Genomic DNA, 27,003 nt, shown 5'->3' with positions numbered 1-27,003 from the left:
GCGAAATAATCGAAAAACAAAGACAGATCTATGCGTTGGACAAAGAGCGATAGCCTGGTCTCCCTCGAAAAATAATCTGCAATGCCGACGTCGAGAAAGTTCTTCGGTCACTATAGCATCCTCTTAAGCGTTGACATCGCTTCTGAAGCGTGCGCTTTTAGCATTTATTTAAAAAACGATCTTCATTTGTTCGCTCCTTCTACGCTCACATTTTTTTTTATCGTTGAGTCTCAGTCACACTGATAAAAATCGATGCAATTTTACAAAGGAAATTTACTTATTTTTTAATAAATTTGTTGACTTTTTGTAGTTTTTTACTTAAAATGTGTATACCTCTCTAATTTCAATGAAAAATACTAAAATATTATGAAACATTAATTAAATTTAGTATAATTACAGATTTTTTAATAAATTTACTTCTTGTATTGCTAAGTTTATTCATAATATTACATGTACGTGTTTAAAATTCACTTCTGTATAGTTAATTTACAATTTGACGTGGGATTTTACTGTCGATATTGTGATATCATGGTATTTTAGTAAACCCATTTTTGCATGCGGTGACCAAGTGACGACGTCGTGCGTCGTGAAGTGTTTTAGTGCAGAGCAAGAAAGACGTGTGTATGATATTACTATGTATCTATATTTCATTTAATCTAATAAATTTCGAATCATCCGTTATTCGCGCCACATCTCTTATATCGCGTTGTGCCTTGTAGAGTCCCTAGAAGTAGAGAGTCTGGACATCTACCCTTAAAATGTCGGTGATGAATATGTCAGTGTATGTACGTGAGCTTTATGTGTGTGTATGTTTATCATTGTGTGTACTTGAACGTGTTGTATGCTGTTATCGCATTGGCTAAAGAGGATTAAACAGGGATCCGTATTGGTGCTGCCATTTTAGGTGCACAATCACGTGCATCCAATCACGTGGAACCCCGAGATGTCTAGACTCTCTACTTCTAGGGACTCTAGTGCCTCGCGTGCAGCATCGCCATCTCTCGGGTCCAGCGGCCCTTTCCGCGATTTTCGTTTTTCATCATCGTCTTGTCGCCAAGCGCGAGCGCGCCTTTTTTCTCATTCCTCCTCAGCAAACACAGAAAATAATAGTTATATAACTTGTGTGTGTCACGTTATATAACGAATTTTTACATTCTAGCAATATTGTAGTTATGTAAAATTGAATTGTTGATGTTACAACACAATAACTTATAACAGTCATATAACTGCCGTTTATCAGGTTTATATAACAAACATTTTATTTTAATAATATAACTGTTATAAAACTGAATTATTAATACGACTCCTCCCTGCCGAAAATGTGCGATTAAAACCGATTAAAACGGAATTCTTTTTAATTGATTTTAATCTGTTTTAATCGATCCAATCCACGAGCGGATTAAAAAGTAATCGGTTTTAATTATATACGAATCGTAATTGATTTTAATATTGCTTTCGTGAATTATTTAAGTGTAATGCATAATATAAAAATTTTTTTAAAATTTAATTTATTTGCATTAAGGCGATGCTGAACCGGTCTGTATACGTGCATATTTTTGGACAGGCATTTCTCTTAATTGGCTTTATAGATCGTAAAATCCTTCTCCACAATTAAAGTAGTAACAAAAACATACATGGGAAACTATAATTTAGTACGAAAAACGAAAGTAAATTAAAAAATTATAGTTTAATTATCGGCTTCTGCAGCCGACTCGTGACAACATGTGCCCTATATAAAAGTTTTAGACTTTGTATGTATGAAATAAGTAGTTTACTGCGTATGAATTAAATAAAAGAACAATACGACGCTTGCAGAATGGTCCTAGAAGCTCTAGTATGAGAGAAATGGATGTCTGAAAATTGTTTATGTAATTTGCACGTGAATTGGTGCAAAGAGCAGAAATTGGGTTCATTGTAGTTCAGAGATCTTGCATTAGAGGCGCTAAAGTAAAAAAAACAAGGACAGATGAGTGCGTTTGACAAAGTGCGCTAGTCTATTCCCCTTACTCTTCGCCTCACGCGCGACCAACAGTTCGCCGAAAAAAAATCTACAGCAATCTGCAGTATCGATGTTAAGTGAGTTCCACCGTCAGTTCAGCATCGCCTTAAGAGGATGCTAAAGTACCACGAATTACCGACATTTACAGTGCATTAAATATTTTTGGATTGGCTTTACAGAATCACAAAAACTTTTTTTAGAATTGAAATACGCGTAAAAAGAAAGGGTGCTCAGGTCAATTTTATAAGAAAATCGAACAAAAATTTAATAAATCATTAAAAATTCACTCGTATAACCTTCACCTGAGGTTAACTTTACCTTAATACAGAAGTTGTGTAGCTCGTGCGTACAAAATGATAGTAGAGCACCCTTCAGAAAACATGCACGAATAACACTGACCTTGCAAAGTTACGATTGAACGCCTAACAAAAAAGATACGCTAATGTGCTTTTACCACGCGCATATTTCGCTCAGCGAAGCTGAACTGTCATAAACAGAGCAATATGGAGCCCAACAGTAGTTGATAGGACTTTTCGCAGATGGCGAAATAATCAAAAAACAAAGACAGATCTATGCAATGGACAAAGAGCAATAGCCTGGTCTTGCTCGAAAAATAATCTACAGTGATCTGTAGGACCGACGTCGAGGAAGTTCTTCTGTTACTTTAGCATCCTCTTAAGACTCCTAAATACTCTCAGCGACGTTTCAAAATCCTCACATTAGTAGCGAGAAATGATATGCTGAAACGCTGAAAATTCTTGCGTGCTATTTTTTAAATAAAAAGCTATTTTGATAAAATAACATTGTACATCATTTTTACTAATTTGTAAAATTGTTTGGAAACTATTTTTTTCTTGATGGTTGTCAAGAATTATTAATTGCCAAAAAAAAACATAGTTTTTGGACAATTTTACAAATTTGTTAACGTGATTTATAGTGTTGTCATCAAAATATCTATTTAAAAATGGTACATAAGAATTGTTAGCGTCTCAACGTGTCACATCGCATTAAAATTTGATTTAATTATAATTTATGAAATTCTGTAATTTTGAATTGAAATGGATTTAACAAGTGAGTTCTGGCGCCACCACTAGGTGACCACGCCGTGGGAGATTTTCTCGTGAGTCGAGTGCGGCCACATGCGTTATATCTAGGCGCCATGGCAACCGACTCCCCAGCTCATACTTCAGTGAGACTTTTAGGAGCTGCTTATTGTAACCTCGAGACAAATACTCGCTCTCACTTTTTTCAAACATGATGTGTATGTGGGGAAAGCTGTTCCACATAAAATTTTATATTTTTATGTGTAAATAACAATTTGTATTGTTATTTAATTTTGTACATAAATAAAATGTTTAATTCAAATTTAATCTTTTTTAACGAAAAGAATACAAGAAATATTTTTTGTAAATTAAACATTTACTACATTTACATTAATATATTTTGTTTTAATAAATCTATCTGGGTTTCGATTGGGTTCTTATTTTCGATCGGTTTTAATATTATATTTTCGGTGCAGAAATCCCGATCGATTCGGATTACGTTTTTTTTATCGGTTTTAATCGTACATTTTTGGCAGGGCTGTATAACAAATATGATACAACTGTTATGTAACTGTTATTTTTCTTATGAGTGGGAAATTACAACTAACATGGACATTATATGTAACGCGCATGTTATATTGCGTGTTACTTTCGATTTTATTTTATTAACATTGCCGTTATGTAACTGTGTTTGCTGGGTCGTATGTCGTCACAGTGCCGGGTGCGTGTTGGTGCGTGTCTCTGGACGAAAATTTCGTCACGTCTTTTGCGCGAAATAAAGTTATTGTAAAAGGTAAGTAACACTGATCAATAATAATATATTGTGAATTATACTGTCTGAAAATGTTTATATGTAAAACTTGTCATCTTAACTTCCAAAATATTAAACGATATAATATCCACTAGTACTTTCACCGAAATAAAAAATATGTTTCTTTTCAATGTTTGACTGGTGCTTGTAGAATAACTTTTAAAACTTATCATGCATTTAGACAACACATTTTCCGAAACCATAGTACTAATAAGAGGTTAAAAAGCCAAGTATCTGACGTACTTATAAACTGTGAAATTTGTGCTCTTATTTGTAACAACTCAAAAGCTATAATTAAACACTACAATAACCAGATAATTTCTGGAACACCAGTTATATGTCCTTTTTCTAAAATATGTAAATCAACTTTATTGTTTAAAAAAAGAATACATTAGCTCAGCACTTAACTCGATTTCACAAAAGTCAAAAAGATTTTATATCAAAAGATGATGATGTTTCTATAATTAATAATGAAGTCAAAGAATATTTACAAGAAATCCCTTATCACCAGGAAACTAATAAAAATGAAATTTACAATGAAGATTTAAATTCTTTAGGTATGAAGTTGTTAGGTTCTTTATATTTATCGTTAGAAACACAGTATCAATTACCTAATCAATCTTTGCAAATTTTAATTAACAATACGAATGATTTCCACAAAATAAACGTGCAATATTTGTCAAAGCAATTAACTTTAAATAATTTAAATATTGATAAATCACTTTTAGAAAATGACTTATTTAAAATAGCACATAATTCACAAAATGGGTACTTTAGATCAAAGTTTGCGAGAGACAAATATTATATAAATAAATTTAACTACGTTAAACCCAAGTATTATTTTAAGTAACAATAACAAATATTATTACATTCCAATAAAAGAAACTTTAATTAATCTTTTTAAAAATTCCAATTTTTACAATCAATATTTTGATTTCAAAGAGATTTCTTTAGAGAATATATTTTCTAATATAACAGATGGAAATTTATTTAAAAATAACATTTTTTTTTTTTAAATCCTAATGCTTTACAATTTATAATATATCAAGATGCATACGAAATTTGTAACCCTTTAGGGTCCAGGATAAAACATAAAATTGTTGGGGTTTACTTTACATTGGCAAATATCCCCGCTTGTCAACGTGTTAAAATAAATCAAATTAATTTAGTTGCTTTAATGTATGAAAAAGATCTGAAGAGACTTGGAACGTCAGAGCTTTTTGATATTCTTATACAAGATTTAAAGGATATTAAACAAACAGGTATAGAAATCAATTATAAAAATGAAAAAATAATGCTTAAAGGAACATTAATAGCTTTAGTAGGAGATAATCTGGGTAGTCACTTTCTTGGTGGATTCAATGAGAGAACTTTCACATGTCGGATTATTTTTGTCGATTTTGTCATATTAACAAAATAAAAGAAAATTCACAACTTATAACGCCAAAATTTGAGAAAAGAACAATAGAAACTTACAAAGAAGATATAAATAATATAGTAAATGATAATCAAGTCAGCAGAGGAATTAAATTAAATTCTGTTTTTAACAATTTGAACTTTTTTTACGTTTGCCAACCTGGAATGCCACCTTATATATCACATGATTTTTTTGAAGGGATTGTTCAGTACGATGTCATGTTAATAATAAATCAATTAGTTGGAAAAAAATTGTTGACTTATGAATATATTAATGAAAAACTTAGCAATATTAATTTTCAAAATGAAGAGAAAATATACTTGCCACCAATAAAAAAGTCAGAAAAATTAAATGGTACTCATAGTCAAAATATGAAAATATTAAATATATTACCTTTTGCCTTGATTAGAATAAACAAGTTATATGACTTTGAGGAATGGAAATTACTTCTTCTTTTGCGAAAAATTGTAAACATTGTGTTAGCTTTCAAAATATCGATTGGTCAAATTGCGTTGTTACACTATTTGATAGAAGAATACTTAGAAACTCGTCAAATATTATTTCCATCTACAAAATTAAGGCCTAAACATCACTACTTAATCCATTATTCTAATTTATTCAGAGAATTCGGGCCACTACGACATTTATGGACATTAGCATTTGAGCACAAACATCAGTATTTTAAAAGTGTTATTCGTCATACGACTAATTATAAAAATGTCCTTTTTTCTCTCTCTCGGAAACATCAACTTTTACAAGCTTATAACTCTTCTTTGAATTCTTTGTATTATAATAAAATTATATCAGAAGATGCCAGGCTGCTTGAACAAAACATAATCTTTCAAGAGATAAACAAAATTCATAAAATTCATGAAAACCAATATTATTTTTCTTTTTTGGCAAGCTTTAAAGGAGTAACTTATAAGAAAAACAGTTTTGTGTCATACGGAAGAAGTATTTTTGAATATTACAATCTGTGTCAAATAGATTATCTTATTATCGACCTAGAATTTGAAAACTTATACTTTTTTAGTACCAAAATAAATATTTGTTATAATTCAACGAATGGAATATTTGAAAAATTAACAGAGAATGAAACAAAAATATTTATTAGTCATAAAGATCTTATCTCTCCTGAAACTGTCTTAATGCAAGAAATTGATGGCAGTCCTTTATTTTATTTCAAATCTGCACCTTTCGATGAACTTTAAATTTATCTATTATCTTTTATTTTTAGTTGTGAAAATGTTCATTTTTATTAAGATTTTGATAAAACTTGATGTTTAACAGTTTGAAATATGTGATGACATGATAATGGTTAATGTTAAAACAAGAAACTTATATAATATTTGTCCTCAATATTTTTAACGAATCTACACTTTTTCAATGTGACATTAAAATAAACAGTTTTTTCAACATAACTTCTGAATATATATCTATTTTTATGAAATTTGATTAATATGTCATTTTTGTTGTGTATTCAGCTTTTTTAAAAAGAATTGAAATTTTGTATATAAATGTTAGATTTTTTTCTTCGTGCAAAGGGATGCTTTGACATAGTTTTTTATCATGTATATATTTTTGAAAATAATTTTAAAATTAAGATTATAAAAGCTATGAGGTTTTTAAATATAAAATAATCTCTTGGTAAATCCATATTTTCAATGATTTTTTAGAATATTACCCTTAAAATCATAAGAATCGAAATTGTTTAAATTTTGATTAAATCTAGTTGAATTTTTTAAAAATATCTACATTTAAATTTGATTAATATATTAAGCTCTTTGAAGCTTTATGGGGTAATTTTGATTATTATAATTAATATTGTTTTTAATTAATTCAATAATTAAAAGTTTTAACTTATTAATATTATATGGCATTGGACAGTGTATACCGATGGACATAAGAGATGAGAGATAACATAGAAATATACTCTATTATTTTCAATAAATTATTTTAATAAATAAACTACTGTATAACATCTATCCCCTTGTTTCACAAACGAATCACTACCCGTCTGTACACGTTGCAATTTATTGAGGTTTTCTAATTATGATACACTTACACTTTCTATTTTAATTATATAAAGTTGCAGTTTGTCGGTTGTTTGTATTTACTTTTCAGTTATTCCGGAACGTTATAATATGCATCTTTTTAAAGTATGGACGAAAGGGGGCGAAAAAAAAGCTTTTGTAACAATTACAGCAAATGAAAATATATGCAAGAATTTAATATCGCAAGGTTTGTTATTTCATTATATAATCTTTTTATACTTTTATATTTCTTTATAATTATTTTATACTTGATTTTAAAAATAATAATTTGTTTCAGCATTTAAAAAGCTACAAATAAATGGAAATAGTCTAGTTTTAGAATCCAATGGAACACCGGTAACAGAAGATGAAGTGTTGTTGTTAATTAAGACCGAGACACTCATTCTTTTAGAAGAAAACGAGATTTTTACTAAAATACCGGACTTTGGTATTATTACCAAAACTACTGAAAACTTCAGTACACTTGATATATCTGAAATACCATTCATTGAATCGGATCTAAATACAAATATGAACTATGAGAGAAAGGAAAATATACCAGATAATTTAAATCAACAACAGTCTGCGATTATCGAAGTAATCCACGTCAAGCAAGAAGAATTTAATGTTATTGATTATAAAGTACCCTAAAATAAAGTTCCAATTGATATGTTAAAGATATGTGAAGAAAGTATTAAAAATAAAAGCATTATTACTGAGATCTGTCACATAATAGTGAATGATATTAGACAAATAAATAAAAACGTGCCGACTACAATATTAAAAAAAATTGCTTTTGAAATGATACAAAAATACCCTGAAACCTTTATGGATAAAGATGAAGATGGACACATTTTAGGTGACGGATCTTGTTCAATGTTTCATAAACTTCGAGAACGTTGTTGTTACATGAAACGAATAGAAAGCAAACAGAAATCTACAGAAAAATCGGAAACAATTCAAAGTAAAAAACGGAAATTTCATATAAAGGCAGGTTGTTCAAATTATCAAGATTTACATTCAACAAATGCTAAACATATAAGAGCAGAACATTATGATGAAGACTCATTTGAAAAAATGATGGAAGATGGTTATATAGAACAACGTAAATTTTTGGAAAATTTTCAAGAGCCACTCTCTTTGACTGATATACAAAAAGAATTTCCAATTCTTTTCAAATTAGAAAGTATTATATTTCATTTCAATAAACTTACAGGTAAAAAATTAGAAAAATTACCTAACATTATGAAAGAGAAGTCCACAAAAATAGTGGACGCTACTCAAAATAAATATTTAAAATTGGATAATAATGAAGATTATTGTATTCAGTCATTGAGATTCTTTGCACTATATTTTAAAGAAGATTTTGAAAAAATGTATTACAAAATTGAGGTAAAAATTTTTAGGCGTATATACTTTACATTTTAATATTTGATTTATAAATTTATATTTATTAATAACATTCAATTTATTTCAGAATGAAAATACGAATTTAAATGAAATATTACAAATGAATGCTCCTTGTATCGTGTCAATTGGTAAGATTATTATGTTATTATTTTGAATGGGAACAAAAATTAACAGCGTTTTTAAATAATTTTTTTTAAATACACTATAAACAAAATATTTTCACATTCATAACAGATCTTAATGCTGATTTTATTGTGTAATTGTATGTATTTTTTTAAGTTCAAAAAATTACATGCCGAATGGATTTTTCGGTCATAATACAATTCTAAGTTGAATGAGAATTAGTAATATCACGTTTATTAAATTGAAAATTAATTTAATAATAAATGATTGAAACTCGCATCTAAATGTGAAGAAATTCTTCGTTAAAGGCACTTTATTTATATTGTTTTCACATTATCGATCGAATAAGTTTGATTAAATTTTTCAAGTTTTTCTCGAACACAAAATGAAATTATGAAGCTGTCTCAAAGATGGTGAAAGATGGATCAAAGTAACACATGTTGAATAAATCTATTTACAAATATAAATATTGTTTTTAAATTTCACTTAAACGCTGCAAACTTTTGTTCCAATTCAATTATTTTATTTAATATAAGTTTTAGTAGCTTTTTATAGTTTTTATATTTATTCCTTTTGTTGAAGTGTTCTCAAAAAAAAAGATAGAATAAAAAATGTAAAAATGTGTGCTATTACAAGATTATTAAAAATGCTATTAAGGTTTTGTTTCAAAATTTCGAACATATTATGATTACTTTTTTGTATGCACAAAACTTGTATTTTATTTTATATATTAGAAATTGTTAATATTTTCACTAAAATATTTTCGTAAATGATTAGATTCGAAATTATACTGCTAAAGTAAATTATAAATAATTTCAGATAATAATTTTCAAGTTTTCGTAGAAAAGCAACTCTTTGGAAAAGAATTCTCAATATTCATAGAAGCATAGCAATGTGCCTTCGGTATATATTATGTCATGTGTCTCCAATATCCTGCTGAATTGTCAAATACTTTGGAAATGGTGCAGCGATATTATTTGAAAATCAACCCTGATCGAGGATCTAAAGCATCTAAGAATAAAAATAAAACGGCCCTGAAAGTTATAAAATTAATAATGAAGTTAAATAAATAGTTTCCTGACTTACAATATTAAGTTTTCATATATTTTATATATTTTGAATTTTATTGAAAAGAACGTTTCTCTTTCGAGTATAGTTTATTTTTAATTTTCAAAGGCACTTTTATTTTTAGAAAGAAACTATTGCCACGCGCACCTTTTCTGTCTGCTTATAATTTTGTAGTATTAGACTCGAAATACTTGTTACATAATGCATATTATATTTGTATAGTATAACTTTAAAAAATATACTTGGTATATATAGGCAATTTACTAGTAATCACACATTTTTATACAATTAGTAGCTTAGCAATACGTACACTCAACACTGAGTAATTAACTATTATATGGTCAATATCGAGCAACCTGGAGAGAAAATTGTCTCTGAAAAGAACAAAATCTCTTTGCGATATAGTTTGTATTACATTATTCAAATAAAACTTACTCTTGCAATGATACGATTGCTTATCCCGATGACAAATCCGAAAGTACAATATACTCTTAAGGCAAACACGTATGCAAAACTCAATCCAAGAAACGTTAAATGCACAAAAGTTCAAAGTTTTATAAAAAATTGAGTATAAAAATTGAGGTATAAAAACAGGTTACCATCTCAAATAAGAACGTAATTTTACTGTGAAAATTGATGGTCATTTTTAACCTTTAATTTGGCAGTAAAAATACAGAGTAATTTGTAATTGTACCTCTAAACATTACATTTACCATTCAAACGGAATGAAGTTTCCAGTAAATATGAATTTTACTGTCATCCCACACAACACATGTACGTAAGAAGGACGCAAATCAAACGTCCGGTACAAGACTTGAGGATGTCCTGAGAACGACTATCGGATGTCCTGTGTACATCCGATGGATGTACTAGGGATGTCCCATGTCCCACCTTAAGTACGTTCTAAGGACGTACTTAAAATGTTCACACCGGACATAACACGGACACAGTTAGGACATAATTAAGAAATAATGGAAAAATATAAATTTTTTGTATTTAAGTATTTTAAATATTAAAGATAATTTATGTAAAGCTTTATTGCGATGCATAGATCCCCCATAGCAAAAAATATAGTGACCTATCATAATAGGCTCACAAAGTCACAAGTAAATTGTGCGGACAATCGCATATACTAGTATGTCACTATGACATCACTGTAATATCATTGTGACTAATTGCTTGTCACATAGCAACGTCTATGTAATATCACAGTGACAAGTTTTTGCTATGGGGGATCAATTCTGTAAATAAACAAAATTTATTTACAGAAAACTAAACAGACAACAAAACTTTGTATAAAATCATCTTGAATACTTAAAGTACTTGTACAAAAAATTAGATTTCTCTAATATTGTAACAAATAGTTGTGTTTTTAATAACAAATAGAATAAATATAATTATAAAAATGTGTTATTAAATAAAAATATAATCTTATCTATTTAACTTTTATATGTATATAGTTTATTTAAAGTGTAAATATTTAAATACATTTTGAAATTTAATTAACTTTGCACTGTACGTCCGATACACTCTTAATACTGCAATATTTAACATATTATTTGTTCTTGTTCAAAAATCTTAATTTTTTTATTGCAAAACAATAAATTAACAATAGTAACATTTTACTTATTATCGACGTGCTATTTTTCACGTTCACATTAGTTAAATCACATTCTTATCTAAAAAAAATCTTATTCTAAAAAAAAATTAAAACAGTCCAATCAAATATTGCGAATAAGACAGAGTTTTAAACTTTTCATCTTAATACATACTTAATAAATCACATTTTTATCTAAAAAAAAATCATATTCTAAAAAAAAAGTAAGCCCAATCAAATATTGCGAATAAGACAGAGTCTTAAACTTTTCATCTTAATACCAAAGACTTAATAACAAGTTTTAGTTTGACCGAAGAAAACAAGATTTGGAAGGAATTTCCAAATTTCATTTTCAAATCTAGTTTTCTTCGGTCAAACTAAAACTTGTTTTTTTTTTAAATTCGGTACTACTTTTATATATATCAGACCATCCGGATGGCTGTTGACATGTAACAGACTCATAAAATATTAGTCCAGAAGGGGAAACTTTTAATCAGCATTATTAATTTCTGGATTTTTTTTAATCCTTTCGGATGAACGGCGGAACCAATTTATCACAGTAAGCTCTATCTGTCGGTCATCCATTTTAAACTTCTTTTTCACGATAACTGTAAATGAAAAGGTAAGTTTTCTATAATATTAATCGTCGACTTTTGTTATCAACTATTAAAAATATGGATATTTACCAAATATCGTACGTGCAACAATAGTTCCTTGCAGTTTTATATTATTTTTTCTTCCTTTCCAGGAAATTATCGCTGAAAGTTGTGGAGAAAACACAGCTCCAAGTATTCGTCTTATCATATCGTTGCCATCTTTTCCACCTCGAGTGGAAAACATTTTTTCCTTAAAGAATAAAAAAAAATATAATTAAAATTTAACATTTGTGTATACTTTTATGATTTTTATTTCTTTTTATGAACACTTACAAGTTGTTCACACGCGACCGTGTTATTAGACAACAACGTTTTTAGATCATACCAATCCTGCATAATTCTGAATGGAAATGTAGGCAGAATATTTTCCAATTCTTCTTCCTGTCTTGCGTGCCTGATGTTCCTTTCGCGAAAGTTTTCTTGAGGATTATTTAAAATATCTTCTACTATTGGCACTAAAACATCCCGTATTTCTTTAACATCAAATTTTATTTTGATTAAGTCACGTATTACTAGTTTTTCGAATTCTGTAAGAAATTGTAAATTAATTATAAACTCATAATAAGTATGTTCTCTATGTAGGATCAAAATAATTAAATAGTTTACCACTTTCACCGATATAGATTTGATGTTGTTAGTAATGTTTCTTTGCGAGGAATTGAGGATATTATTCTTTGTTCTTCTTGATACATATTCTTGCTGCATCCTGGTTGTGCATCATCTAACGAGGAAACATATATTAAGTAATTATCTGCGCTTTAACAGTTCGAAGGATTAGAATTTGAGACGGGAAAATATCTCAAAAATATTTAAAAAAGATTCAAATAAACGTTATTGGACATTACAAAATGTATTAACTCATCATGTCAGTTGATAACACATTTCGAGTTGTTTTAAAATACTTGAAAATATTAAACTGAGTTTTAAAATACTTGAAAATGTTAAACACTTTTCTCATGTTTTATTCCTTTTCACTTAAGATTTAAAGCTAATCATAACGTGTCTATTTACATGAATTCCAAGTTCAATCTCATCACCAGTCAATACATTTTTTTAATGTCTTAAACAATTTTTTTTCAATTTTTTTGTAAAGCCTATTTTAAAGATATTTACTATCCTAGAATTTTTGCTTGATTGTACATTTTATAAAACGTATATATTTTATAAATAATTATCTGATTTTTATAGCAATTTTCAATTTTTTATTATTTTTTGTTCTTATACAATTTTTTATTATTTATATTTAAGTTAAAATATTACTTTAACTGATAATTTTGGTAATAAATTAATATGTTTACCTGTAACGCTATTGCGGTAGTTTTGTGGTGACTTCGTGGCTGAAAAAGTAATCTTTTTTCTAGGAGCCTCACAATTTGCATTTACAACTTTTTCGTTGGTAACTGCGAAGGCTTTAGGTAACTGTACGTTTGGTTTTTTCGGAAGCGTATTTTCCTTTTCTTCTTCATCGTTTGACGAATTACTTGTAGCACTTGTACTTGTGAAGTTTGGCTTCGATGCATTGTGCAGGAATGTTGCCTTTTTCTTTGTACAGCTCTCTGTTTCATCTGATGAATTGCTGTTACTATAATATTTGCGATTACGTTTAGATAATCGTTTCCCCAAAGCTTTTACATTTTTTGATGGAAAATCCGATGAAATTTCGGCGTCTTTCAAATTTGACTGAGCTGTATCGAAATCGTCTAAAAAATTGGTTTTATGTTAAAATTCAGTCAATTATCGGCTTTTTAAAGTCATGATTTAATATAAATTGAAATAGAATCTTTAATGAATATGTAATATATTTCAAACTTATCATTTAATTTTATTAATTATATACTTAATTTAAAATATTCTTCGTTATATTTTGTATTGCGTACCAAACGTGCTGAGGACTCTGCACTTGTAGATCTTCCAATGTTTATTGGGAAGTGTTCTACGAACAACATTTTTCTTGGGGAAAGTAGTATTGGGCCAGCAACATGTATCCATTGATGTACAAATCCAAAAATCTGGCACAACTTCTACAGTGTTTTCTTCCATAAAATGGACAATGCAAAATCGTGAAGACATCTATGTATATAGTGAAATATTTAAATAATTAATAGATAATTACTGACTGTGTATCAATGGAAATATTACGATATTGTTGTGGCGATGTTCAAAAATAGGAAGAACGACGTCTTTATTTTTTATTTATATTTTTATTATATATTTTCAATTGGAAACGATCTCAAAGAACTGTATTCGCCAGGAAATTGTACTATTCCGAAGCAAGTCGATGGTGCTGGAGAATTAAAAAACGATTTTCCATTTTTCGCAAGTTTGCCAATAATGACAATACTATTATTACGATGTACGATGTGACAAATATTTTCTACCATAACAATACTATCATCTTTCATTATGCAGCAGTTATTAGGAGCTTTTGTAGTAATTGTAAAATGTTGGAATTGAATCTTTGTATACATCGGCGGTCTGCAATCATTTATCAAGAGTCCATTGTAACATTCTCTCCTTAATTTATAGGTATTAATGCGATCGATCATTTCAACGGTAACACAATTTCTTCTTAATTCAGAAACTCTGTTACTTATTTGCTGAAGAGGTTTATCACTTTTTCTCACAATTTTCTTGATTTCTTGCAAGTAGTTTTCGAAAATAAATGCGGAAAATTTGTCTAATGCTCCCCATTGTAAAGCATCATCAGCCAGATGTAACAATCCATGTGTATTATATGTAGCATTGTTTATTCCATACAATAATAAAAAGTCGGTAAAATACTTTTGTAATAAATTTTTTGCGTACCTGTTTTGTTCTACATCTATTTCAGGAGTTGCTAAGATACGTATAGCTATTGATAATTTAAAAAAATGCTCATATATGTCCTGTTTTACGACTTTACGAAGAACTATTAGTCCAGTATACAAGAGAAATTCTATATATTCGGTTGCCTTCATTCGATCAAGCTCATCTAATGCTCTGGGTTTTCGAGCAAATTCTAATGGAATGTGTGTTCTTAATGCAAGTTGTCTACGTGAAATCTCGAGAACTTGTTGTGTTCCCAGTTTCATTGGATTTAATTTTCCGGTTATTAATTTCAGCATTTTTTTCACTTGTCCCAGTAGTACCAAATGCATATAATCGTGGGGGAATTGGGAAATCATATCTATGTTAAGTTTTAACAAGGGACTTACTCCAGTATGGTGTTCAATTTGGGTTTGATTGATAAATGATTCTTTGGTACGCAACGAAGCATTCATTTCTGGAAATACTACTTTTCCTTGATAGATACCTTTAGTCTCACATTTTGGACACCCATAAAATCTGCTATGACTTTTTATAGAGCAAACATAAGCTCTCGCAGCAGCGTCACATATGAAGCAATCAATTATGAATGGAATGTTCTTGCCAGCATAAGTAAAGCCATTTTGAATTAGGTTTTCAGCTTCTTCGATAAACATTCGTAAATATAATTCAATGCCTGGTGGTTTCCCATACCCGTGAAAGGCTCCAATTAAAAATGGTCTCTTATTTATAAAATTTCTAAAACTCCCAAGAATAGGCCATAGTTGGCTCTTGGAACTTTTAGCAAGAGGTAGTCCATTTATATTAACAGATAAATGTACTTCTTTTGGTAGACACCTGAGGCCATCATTGAGTTCAATTATATGCTGCAAGCCCTTTTCTATTCCAAAATGACAGTACAGTCCATGTTCCATTTGAAAAACTTCCGATTTTCTAGGTGTTTTTAAAAGTGTTCGACCATTTTGTGGAAGGTTCTTCATACAATTTTCGGTTCTTAATACGTGTAAAAGATTAGTTACGGCAGATATACATATATTGTTTGCATGACTCCATTGCACTAGATTTGTCTGCAATCTACCAATATTTATTTCGTTATCAACATCGCGTTCCGATTCCATTGAATCTTCGCTATCGTATTCGTTCGGTAAGATTGTTTCTTCTTCTTGTTCCATATCCTGCTCTTCTTCTACTTCTTGTTGCTCTTCTTCTACTTCTTGTTGCTCTTCTTCTACTTCTTGTTGCTCTTCTTCTACTTCTTGTTGCTCTTCTTCTATTTCTTGTTCTACTTCCTCTTGTATTGACCGATTACAAGCTTTATTGTAATTGAACGGAATGTCTTCGTTTATTTGCAACTGTCTATCATTACTATTATTGTCACACTCTGACATTCTCGTTTCGGATAAATTTTCTGATTCTTTATAGTTACCACCAAGTTCAATGTCCTGTAACATTTCTTTTATAAGTCGGCCTCGATGCCGACGACTATAAAATGTTTGTTTCTTTAATTTAGGCATGATTCCGTATTTTACTTCAGAAGAAAATAATTGGTGACAAAATCTATTTCAATTCAAATAACGTTTTTGTGAACGTGACAGTCAATATAACGTTTGCGTATGAAGAACTTGCCGTCTGTAAAACCTGCCAATTTAAAAATTGACGTATATTTTTTAATCGTAAAAGTAATTGTATATTAATAAATCTTTAAGTTAAACGTTTCGTATATATTTAATTTGATTTCATAATATAATTGAGAAAAAATTACTTAGTTTAGGAATATATATTTGAATATATTTAAATAATGTAAATAATTTATTCCAATAGTATCTTCTAAACATTTATTTAAATCTAAATATTTAAGAATAAAAAATTTACATTAAATAAATTAACATTAAATAAATTATTACTTCAAATAAATTTATATTTCCTTGATGGATGACAAAATTATTTCAATTAAAATATCGAATGCAATTCTGTTAAAAAATATTTACTTCATTGAAATAACTTTTGATCAGAATAAGTTATAAAAATATGCTTCAAGATATAATTTTAGAGAAATAAATGCATATGCTGTAATTAAAAAACTACTAAGAATACACCTCTATTAAGCTGAACCCCCCACCAGCGAAAATCGAGTTCGCACTAGGTCAAAAATTTAGTGCTTTTTAGGTGCTATTTTAGTACTCTAGTCCGAATTTTGGTGCTCAAACCGTTTAGCAGTAATTAAAAAAAAAAATGGGGGGGTGCAGCTTAATGGCAAGCTGGACCCCCCCATAATAAAAAAAATATATACAGTGGTCACAAACACAAAACAAGTACACTAGAATTTAGTGCTAATTTAGTGCTCAAAGAAACCCCTAAAAAAAAATTAAAAATTAATAATTGTTTAAAAAAACATCACTATAAACCCAGCGCAGCACTGCGATCTTGGAGAACAATACTTACAGACCACTAAATTTGTATGTTTTTGGTAGAAAAATAACACGGAAAACGAAAATAATCATAATACAACAAGATTCAAAGTTATTAATATAATAATAATTATTAATTCCTGTCCGATAGTGCAAAAAATCAGTTATCAGATCGTCGAATTTGACGCTTGTAAAAATTATATACTAAAATGTTATTTAGACATCGAAGTATCAAAATATATCAATTTTAAATCAAGTGCTCACTGCAAATTGCTGAAAAATAAATTGTTTATGCGCGGAAAGCACGCGCCGCGCTCTAACTTTACTCTTCTGATCCACAGAGAATTTGGTGCTTGTAAAAATCTTATATCAAAATGTTCCTTAGACATCGTAGTATAATAATAAATTAATTGCGACTTTGGTGCTCGATGCCAACTGCTGAAAAATAAATTGTTTATGGGCGGAGAGCACGCGCCGCGCACTAACCTTACTCTCCAGATCGTCAGAAAATTTGGTGCTCGTAAAACTCTTATATCAAAATGTTCCTTAGACATCGTAGTATTATAATAAATTAATTGCGATTTTAGTGCTCGATGCCAACTGCTGAAAAATAAATTGTTTATGCGCGGATAGCACGCGCCGCGTACTAACTTTACTCTCCAGATCGTCAGAAAATTTGGTGCTCGTAAAACTCTTATATCAAAATGTTCCTTAGACATCGTAGTATTATAATAAATTAATTGCGACTTTCGTGCTCGATGTCACTTGCTGAAAAATAAATTGTTTATGCGCGGAGAGCACGTGCCACGCTCTAACTTTACTCTTCAGATCGTAAGAAAATTTGGTGCTCGTAAAAATCTTATATCAAAATGTTCCTTAGACATCGTAGTATTATAATAAATTAATTGCGACTTTGGTGCTCGATGTCACTTGCTGAAAAATAAATTGTTTATGCGCGGAGAGCACGTGCCACGCTCTAACTTTACTCTTCAGATCGTCAGAAAATTTGGTGCTCGTAAAACTCTTATATCAAAATGTTCCTTAGACATCGTAGTATTATAATAAATTAATTGCGACTTTAGTGCTCGATGCCAACTGCTGAAAAATAAATTGTTTATGCGCGGATAGCACGCGCCGCGCACTAACTTTACTCTCCAGATCGTCAGAAAATTTGGTGCTCGTAAAAATCTTGTATCAAAATGTTCCTTAGACATCGTAGTATTATAATAAATTAATTGCGACTTTGGTGCTCGATGTCACTTGCTGAAAAATAAATTGTTTATGCGCGTAGAGCACGTGCCACGCTCTAACTTTACTCTTCAGATCGTCAGAAAATTTGGTGCTCGTAAAAATCTTATATCAAAATGTTCCTTAGACATCGTAGTATTATAATAAATTAATTGCGACTTTGGTGCTCGATGTCACTTGCTCAAAAATAAATTGTTTATGCTCTGCGCGTACACACCGCACGTGAAAAATTCATTTACAACATGCAACAGGTACTAAATTCGAAATTGATTTATTTCTAAAGTAGGATGTCTAACAACATTTTGATATATAAGATTTTTACAAGCACCAAAGTCTCTGAGAGTAAAGTCTGGAGAGTAAAGTTAGTGCGCGGCGCGTGCTCTCCGCGCATAAACAATTTATTTTTCAGCAGTTGGCATCGAGCACTAAAGTCGCAATTAATTTATTATAATACTACGATGTCTAAGGAACATTTTGATATAAGAGTTTTACGAGCACCAAATTTTCTGACGATCTGAAGAGTAAAGTTAGAGCGTGGCACGTGCTCTCCGCGCATAAACAATTTATTTTTCAGCAAGTGACATCGAGCACCAAAGTCGCAATTAATTTATTATAATACTACGATGTCTAAGGAACATTTTGATATAAGAGTTTTACGAGCACCAAATTTTCTGACGATCTGAAGAGTAAAGTTAGAGCGTGGCACGTGCTCTCCGCGCATAAACAATTTATTTTTCAGCAAGTGACATCGAGCACCAAAGTCGCAATTAATTTATTATAATACTACGATGTCTAAGGAACATTTTGATATAAGATTTTTACGAGCACCAAATTTTCTGACGATCTGAAGAGTAAAGTTAGAGCGTGGCACGTGCTCTACGCGCATAAACAATTTATTTTTCAGCAAGTGACATCGAGCACCAAAGTCGCAATTAATTTATTATAATACTACGATGTCTAAGGAACATTTTGATATAAGATTTTTACGAGCACCAAATTTTCTTACGATCTGAAGAGTAAAGTTAGAGCGTGGCACGTGCTCTCCGCGCATAAACAATTTATTTTTCAGGAAGTGACATCGAGCACGAAAGTCGCAATTAATTTATTATAATACTACGATGTCTAAGGAACATTTTGATATAAGAGTTTTACGAGCACCAAATTTTCTGACGATCTGGAGAGTAAAGTTAGTACGCGGCGCGTGCTATCCGCGCATAAACAATTTATTTTTCAGCAGTTGGCATCGAGCACTAAAGTCGCAATTAATTTATTATAATACTACGATGTCTAAGGAACATTTTGATATAAGAGTTTTACGAGTACCAAATTTTCTGACGATCTGGAGAGTAAGGTTAGTGCGCGGCGCGTGCTCTCCGCCCATAAACAATTTATTTTTCAGCAGTTGGCATCGAGCACCAAAGTCGCAATTAATTTATTATTATACTACGATGTCTAAGGAACATTTTGATATAAGATTTTTACAAGCACCAAATTCTCTGTGGATCAGAAGAGTAAAGTTAGAGCGCGGCGCGTGCTTTCCGCGCATAAACAATTTATTTTTCAGCAATTTGCAGTGAGCACTTGATTTAAAATTGATATATTTTGATACTTCGATGTCTAAATAACATTTTAGTATATAATTTTTACAAGCGTCAAATTCGACGATCTGATAACTGATTTTTTGCACTATCGGACAGGAATTAATAATTATTATTATATTAATAACTTTGAATCTTGTTGTATTATGATTATTTTCGTTTTCCGTGTTATTTTTCTACCAAAAACATACAAATTTAGTGGTCTGTAAGTATTGTTCTCCAAGATCGCAGTGCTGCGCTGGGTTTATAGTGATGTTTTTTTAAACAATTATTAATTTTTAATTTTTTTTTAGGGGTTTCTTTGAGCACTAAATTAGCACTAAATTCTAGTGTACTTGTTTTGTGTTTGTGACCACTGTATATATTTTTTTTATTATGGGGGTTCCAGCTTGCCATTAAGCTGCACCCCCCATTTTTTTTTTTTTAATTACTGCTAAACGGTTTAAGCACCAAAATTCGGACTAGAGTACTAAAGTAGCACCTAAAAAGCACTAAATTTTTGACCTAGTGCAAACTCGATTTTCGCTGGTGGGGGGTCCAGCTTAATAGAGGTTAAGAATACTATAATTTAAAACTTTAAGAAATGAACAGTTTGGTTTTAATTCGTGTAGAGGAAAATTATTGTTGAATTTCAGTATTGGTCAATTCGAATCATAAATATTTTCAATATATTAAAGTTTACTGACTCGAATTAATTGATAATAAAAATCCATTATAAGTTTATTTTAATTTCTTTTTCTTTCATGACAATGATGCTTTAAAGTTCATTTTCGTAGGACAAATTTTTTTAGATAATTATAGGAACTACTCATAAGTTGTTCAGGTCATCCAATATATAGTGTACTTTATTTATCGTAAAAGACAAATTGTCTTAAAGGTTTATGATTATTTGCATATGCTGGCTCATACAGATTATCTGAATCACCGAGTGTATAATATGCATAAACTTTAATTTTTTTCCAATTTACAATTGTAACATTATAAATACAATTATGGATGCAAGCATAATAATATTCAATATGTAACAATAAAAGTTAACCCTAATAGCATACAGAATTGAAAAAGAATTCAGATTTATGTCATCAATTATGAATTTGTTTTAAGATGCAAAAAGAATTATTTTTCTGACTTTTCAGAGAAAGAATTTTTTTTGCATCTCAAAATGAACTCAGAATTGATGACATAAACCTGAATTTCTTAAAAATTCTTTTTGAATTTTCTGTGCTACCTGGGAAGTGTAAAAAGAAATAGAAATTTGTGTCGAGGCTTAACAAAAGAAAAGAATAAGAAATTAAGACAGAAAATACATTTTTAATCGCAAGCAGTTGATATGAAAATTTTTCACTCCTAAGCATTAATAATTGTAAGGATAGTTTTCAAACATAATTTGTATAACTGAGTTATTTACGTAATAGTGGTTGAATTTAAACAAAAAGGTAACAATAATTTATTATTAAACTTTTACAGGTGATTACTTTCCCTGCACTACATTCACACATTTTGGTTTAAACAGCTAATTCTGTTTAGTTTAAAAATAAATAATTTCTATCCTTTTGATTAAACTCAACTTTTCTTTAGTAAAAAGGTCATTTTTCCAAACACAATAATAACATGTGTACAGTAAATTGCCATCGCCAACATATGCACGTGAAAATTAACGTGGGTTCAATATAGGTTAGGTTAGGTTGTATTATGTACATTCCAAACAGCACACTTTATCCAAAGGATGTTCTACGAACATTCTTAGGAGGTCTGTGCTATGGGATGCGATTTACAATTACGATTTTTTGTCTTACCTACGATATATTCTTTGCTGCGAGAGGTTAATATCCTCGTTTCTCTGTTTATAAAACTGGCACAGCATATACGACAGGACAAGTCAAGAAAAATAAGGAAAGCCACTGTATAGAAGCCGTACCGAACACAAATTTAATACTCAACACACTCAATAACGATCGAATAAAGGCCTAAAATAAGCCACGCGCCGCAAGAACGTTGCAGAGGTAAACGAGTAAACATACAGTGTTCACGGAGAAACGACCATGCTTCGTGTAGCTTATAGTGATCACGTGGGGGAACTCGAGCGCATCGTTGCGTCACTGTCGTTCCCCCGGCGCACAATCTATACTCTCTATAATAGCGACCTTAGAATTAAAGTATAATACGGTCTCGCTCAACATTGTAATAATATTCACACAATTATAACGCAATGTGGACAAAATTGAATTTATTATTTATTATAATGATTATTTAAAGAATATATAAAAAAATTATTGTAATATAAAAATATATAATAAATATATATATATATATATATACATATATAATATCCCAAGATAGCACACAATATTTATAATAAATATTAATAAATATTTATCATAAATATTTTAAAAAATATTTAATAAATATTTTAAAAAATCTGTAATAAATATTTTAACAATATTTTGAATAAAGAGTTTTATAATCTTTTTCCATCATGTATATAAAATACGTAGGAAATATTTCTATAATATTTATGAAAAATGTTTATGATAAATATTTATGATCTGTCAAATCTAAAACCATAAAAATATTTATTAAATGTTATGATAAATGTTTATAAAATATTAAAATAAATATTATAAATATTTAGTACATATTTTATAAATATTTTATGCTATTTGGGAAAACAATTACACATGAAATAATAAAATCGGGACATATTGAAAAAATGTCCTCTGGATATACATCGGACGTCCTCTGGATATACAACGAACGTCCTCTGGATATACAACGGACGTCCTCTGGACATAAAGAGACACATGCAGAAATTAAATCAACATAATTTCTGGATATGTCCCCGAATGCAATTATGATAAATGCATTAATGTATTATTGTATTATTCTCTTTATTGAGTCTGCAATTAAAAGATCGCAGTCATATATAACGGGACGGCCAGAATACGTTTTTCGGACATCCTGCGGATGTCCGAAATACAGCGACATAAACAGGACAATTGAGGACATAAATAGGATGTCCGAAGGACGTCCATGTGTTGTGTGGGATGTTATGACTTTTGCTATCAGACAGTAAACCCAAATAATATTCACTGGAAATTTCATTCCACTTGAATGGTAAATGTAATGTTTGGAGGAAAAATTACAAATTACTCTGTATTTTTACTACTAAATATAAGGTTAAAAATGACCATCGATTTTCATAGTAAAATTACGTACTTATTTCTATCAGTGCAGTTTTACTAAGAAATACGCAGAGTGAATGCTGCTCCCGCTTATTTTTATAGTGAATTTATTTAAAATATGGTTCAACGAGATGTGCTATACAATCATTTTTGGGAAGCTTTCAAAAAAGCATATCCTACGCGGCCAAAGTTTAAGCTTCAATTAGATCTGAACGCAGAATGGAAGTAAATGAAAAAAGATGCCACAGATGAAAATGCTCTTACCTCTGCGGTACAAAAAAGGATCCAATTTTTGTAGCAAAAAGCAACAAAAGATAAATCCAGTAATATCTTGTATTTTTTTTTCGGAAATTAATAATGAAAGGGCATCACATCACAATGAAGTTACACCAATGAAATCTTCAGAACTATATGTAACTCAACATGATTCCACTAGTTTATCGTTTCCGGTTGTTACTCAACGCATTGATAACGTAAACGATGTAAATGAAAATAATGAAAAAGTTTCCGAAGCAGACACTTTGTCTCGGCCAACTCCATCTCAAGACCAATCAAGAAAACGATTCATGAAGTTGACGATTAAAATTTCAAATCTTGTAGGAGTCCGAGATATAGAATTTTACAATGATGATACTGAACAGCAAATTTAAAAAAATGAAGAAGGAATTTTCAGCAGAACAGATTGCATTGAAAAAGAAAATAAGTGATGTAGAACGGAAGAAGAAAATAAAAAAACATAAACATATTTAAAAAAAATAGCAAATAGCAAAACTTTTATAATATGTATCTAAATAATAATTATATTATTAAATATATTATATATTCTGGATAATTAACTACATGTTTTTTAGGTTCAAAACAGTTTAAAACTATGAAAGCATTTATCCTTCATTTTAACGTTTCTCGTTGTCTTACAAAACTTAAATTAAATTAAATACAGTAGGGGATATAATTCAATGTATATAAAGAAGACAGTTTTTATCGTAGAAAATTCGATACTTTTGTAGTTTTAAGCCTAATTCAAAAGTATCACATTCTAAATGAGTACCTCTATCCTATCACCTGATGTTAATTTTCAAAATTATGATAAACGTCAATCCGATACCGATATCTCTTTAACCTCTTACAGTATTTCAGATGTAAATAACATATTTATACTGTTGAAAATATTGCAGATAGTATCGAACATCAATGTGCTTCTTTTTGTGTTAAATTGTATGCTAAGCTTGTGATCTCCAGAAGTCAAGTTCAGTTTGTTCTCGAAAATATTGTGGAATTATTGTCTAATGGTTTTGCAAATTTATTCAAATTCATGTCAGACTTGCAGGAGGAAACAAATATTACTAAGAGATCTTACTGTTAAAATGATAAAGTTAATCGAAAACTGTTTTCAAAATTTAATATCAGATAAACTCCGTCAACTTTATTTTGCATATAGTCAATATTTGATTCAATTTATTTCTCACTATGTAGAATCATATCAACTTGTAAAATTTTAGATAATAATTCCATTTTTAATATACAATCTGTTACAGCACATTTTATACCATTACGCCAAATATTGAAATATTTTTCTTAATGCACAATACATTTTGTCACATGTTTCACAGTTAACAATTAAAAAAGTAAATAAATCTTGTTCAAAAAACATTTTTTATTTTTAAGGGTCACCTTATAGCATGAGATTTTAAAAATTATACCGATAATATTGTAGTGCCAACTTTTCATTTCTTTAACGATTTTGAAATTAGTAACCCATTAAAATCCCATGATGGCATTCATAAATTAGGTGCTGCTTACATAATACTTGCAGGTACAGCAGTAAAGTATTATTCTATATTAGCAAATATTTTTCTAACTCTATTGTGTCATTCATCTGATAAAGTGAACCATGGAAATTGTGTCATACTTAACATTTTAATTGAAGAATTCAAATTTTTAGGAACAAATGGCATTGAAATTGTATTCAACGGTAAAAAATATAAAATTTACTTTGTATTAGCTCTAATTTTAGGCAACAATTTGGGAACTAACAGTATTTTCGGACAGTTTTAACAGTGACTTTAACGATTTTAAGTCTATTTTGAAATCAATCAAAAGTAGAGTCTTGTAAGATTTTAATTAATATAATTTTCATTTCCGTCTCTCTTTCTTTCCTCTTTTCCTCTTTTTCTCATACATTTTATTCTCTTACAGATAAACATTGATTTTGAGGAATTATTTCCAAACCGCGCGTAGTTTAAACATATTCAAATATTGGAATTTACTTTTTGATAAAATTGTTCCTTATAAACAAAGTTGCAGCAAAAATAATCTAAAAATCAACATTGATGATTTGGAATTACTTTCTGAAAGTAAGTATATGTCTTTAGTTAAATTATATAAATACAAATTAATAAATGTTATTTTATAGTGTAATATGAAAAAAGATATAGAAAACATTCTATATAAAATTGTTTGCTTCTTTATCTCATGGACAAAAATTGGTAAAAAGTTTTTATATAAAAAGTACAATAAAATAAATGTTAATTTTTTTAAATAAATTTAATTAATATTTTGATAAACACATAAATTTAATTTAATTTATTACTCTAGTTTTTTATAACTTTAATCTCTGTACTTCCATTCCATAAAAAACTCAATTTTAATATGTCAAATATTACAATTTTTATGTATAAAAAAAATAACTAAAAGCATTTTTTAAATAATTATCTAATTAATTATTAGTTATAGTGATTAAAAGATTTAAAAAGTTATTTGCTTCGTGGTCTTTACATATTTCAAGATAATGATCATCGAGTTTAACTATGTACAGTGAGATATTTATTTTCTATTCTACATTCTAAAGTAATGAAACAAATCATACTATTGTGTCATATTTTATCACCGAAGAGAAGACTTGTAATAAACAAAAAGCATTGGAAATTTTTGATCCAAGAATGTATAGATACTATAATTTACACAACTGTATTATCAGATAATACTAAAAACTATTTTGATCTCTGAAATCATCTTTTAAGTGAATAATATTTGAATGTTTTTTATCGTGTCGGAGTGCAACTGATATTAAAACCAAAATTGATTTGCAAAAGGAAGGAGCAAAAAAAACGGAACCTACCTTTACAACCATTTTATTTTAGTCAAAGGTCCAACATACACTGATATTCATAAAAGTTTTATTGTCATAAATGAAGTACGAATACGAAAATTGTCTTAAAGTATTAGATTTATTGCTCAAAATTTTTCACGTTATGGGTATTAGCTATCTTCCACAAAACAAACATATTTATTAACTTATAGGAATAGTGATCTTTAACAGCCAAAGAAAAGCTATAAAGGAATATCCTAACATTCAAGATATTATTCTAAATATAAAATTTAATCAATAATTTGATTTTGATTCTAATTTTGATGTAAACAGCCAAGAAATTGCAATATTAAAAATAAATTGTCCTGATTGTGGTATTAATTTTAATCATATTGAAAAATATATATTTTATTTAAAATATATTCAAAAAAAGATATTTTTATTTGTCATATCAGTAATTGTCTTAGATCATTTCATAGAAAGACAGTTTTAAAAAACATTTTAACTCATGGATTTG

The 27,003-nt window shown here is 29.2% G+C and overlaps 2 protein-coding genes across 4 annotated transcripts; both read right to left on the bottom strand.

Annotated features, from left to right (window-relative positions):
• Nucleotides 1-11,899: 11,899 nt before the first annotated feature.
• On the bottom strand, nt 11,900-14,257 carry LOC105205025. Of its 3 annotated transcripts, none has more exons than XM_039450542.1 (6): nt 14,035-14,257; nt 13,456-13,857; nt 12,764-12,878; nt 12,431-12,684; nt 12,188-12,347; nt 11,900-12,109 (listed from the first exon to the last, which is right to left on the bottom strand). In XM_039450542.1, exons 1-3 carry the CDS (start codon nt 14,225-14,227, stop codon nt 12,769-12,771), a joined length of 705 nt encoding a protein of 234 aa, XP_039306476.1. In that variant the 5' UTR covers nt 14,228-14,257; the 3' UTR covers nt 11,900-12,109; nt 12,188-12,347; nt 12,431-12,684; nt 12,764-12,768. The 3 variants fall into 3 exon arrangements, with proteins under 3 accessions (XP_039306476.1, XP_039306477.1, XP_039306478.1); XM_039450543.1 differs by having other exon boundaries at nt 12,767-12,878; XM_039450544.1 differs by having other exon boundaries at nt 13,456-13,842.
• LOC120358049 lies at nt 14,239-22,393 on the bottom strand. The gene is made up of 2 exons (XM_039450541.1): nt 22,013-22,393; nt 14,239-16,600 (listed from the first exon to the last, which is right to left on the bottom strand). The coding sequence occupies exon 2, from the start codon at nt 16,474-16,476 to the stop codon at nt 14,362-14,364; it is 2,115 nt and encodes a 704-aa protein (XP_039306475.1). The 5' UTR covers nt 16,477-16,600; nt 22,013-22,393; the 3' UTR covers nt 14,239-14,361.
• Between the last annotated feature and the right edge of the window lie 4,610 nt (nt 22,394-27,003).

This window comes from Solenopsis invicta, chromosome 6, assembly GCF_016802725.1.
Source record: "Solenopsis invicta isolate M01_SB chromosome 6, UNIL_Sinv_3.0, whole genome shotgun sequence".
Classification (NCBI taxonomy): domain Eukaryota; kingdom Metazoa; phylum Arthropoda; class Insecta; order Hymenoptera; family Formicidae; genus Solenopsis; species Solenopsis invicta.
The sequence above is the reverse complement of the archived record's forward strand: the minus strand, read 5'-3'. Positions and strand labels throughout refer to the sequence as shown.

Coding starts and splice junctions, on each gene's coding strand:
- LOC120358049 (XM_039450541.1), bottom strand. CDS start 16,476: ATGCCTAAATTAAAGAAACAAACATTTTATAGTCGTCGGCATCGAGGC.
- LOC105205025 (XM_039450542.1), bottom strand. CDS start 14,227: ATGTCTTCACGATTTTGCATTGTCCATTTTATGGAAGAAAACACTGTA. Junction 13,858..14,034: donor CAGAGTCCTCAGCACGTTTG/GTACGCAATACA, acceptor CCAATTTTTTAG/ACGATTTCGATACAGCTCAG. Junction 12,879..13,455: donor CTACCGCAATAGCGTTACAG/GTAAACATATTA, acceptor TTTCCTCGTTAG/ATGATGCACAACCAGGATGC.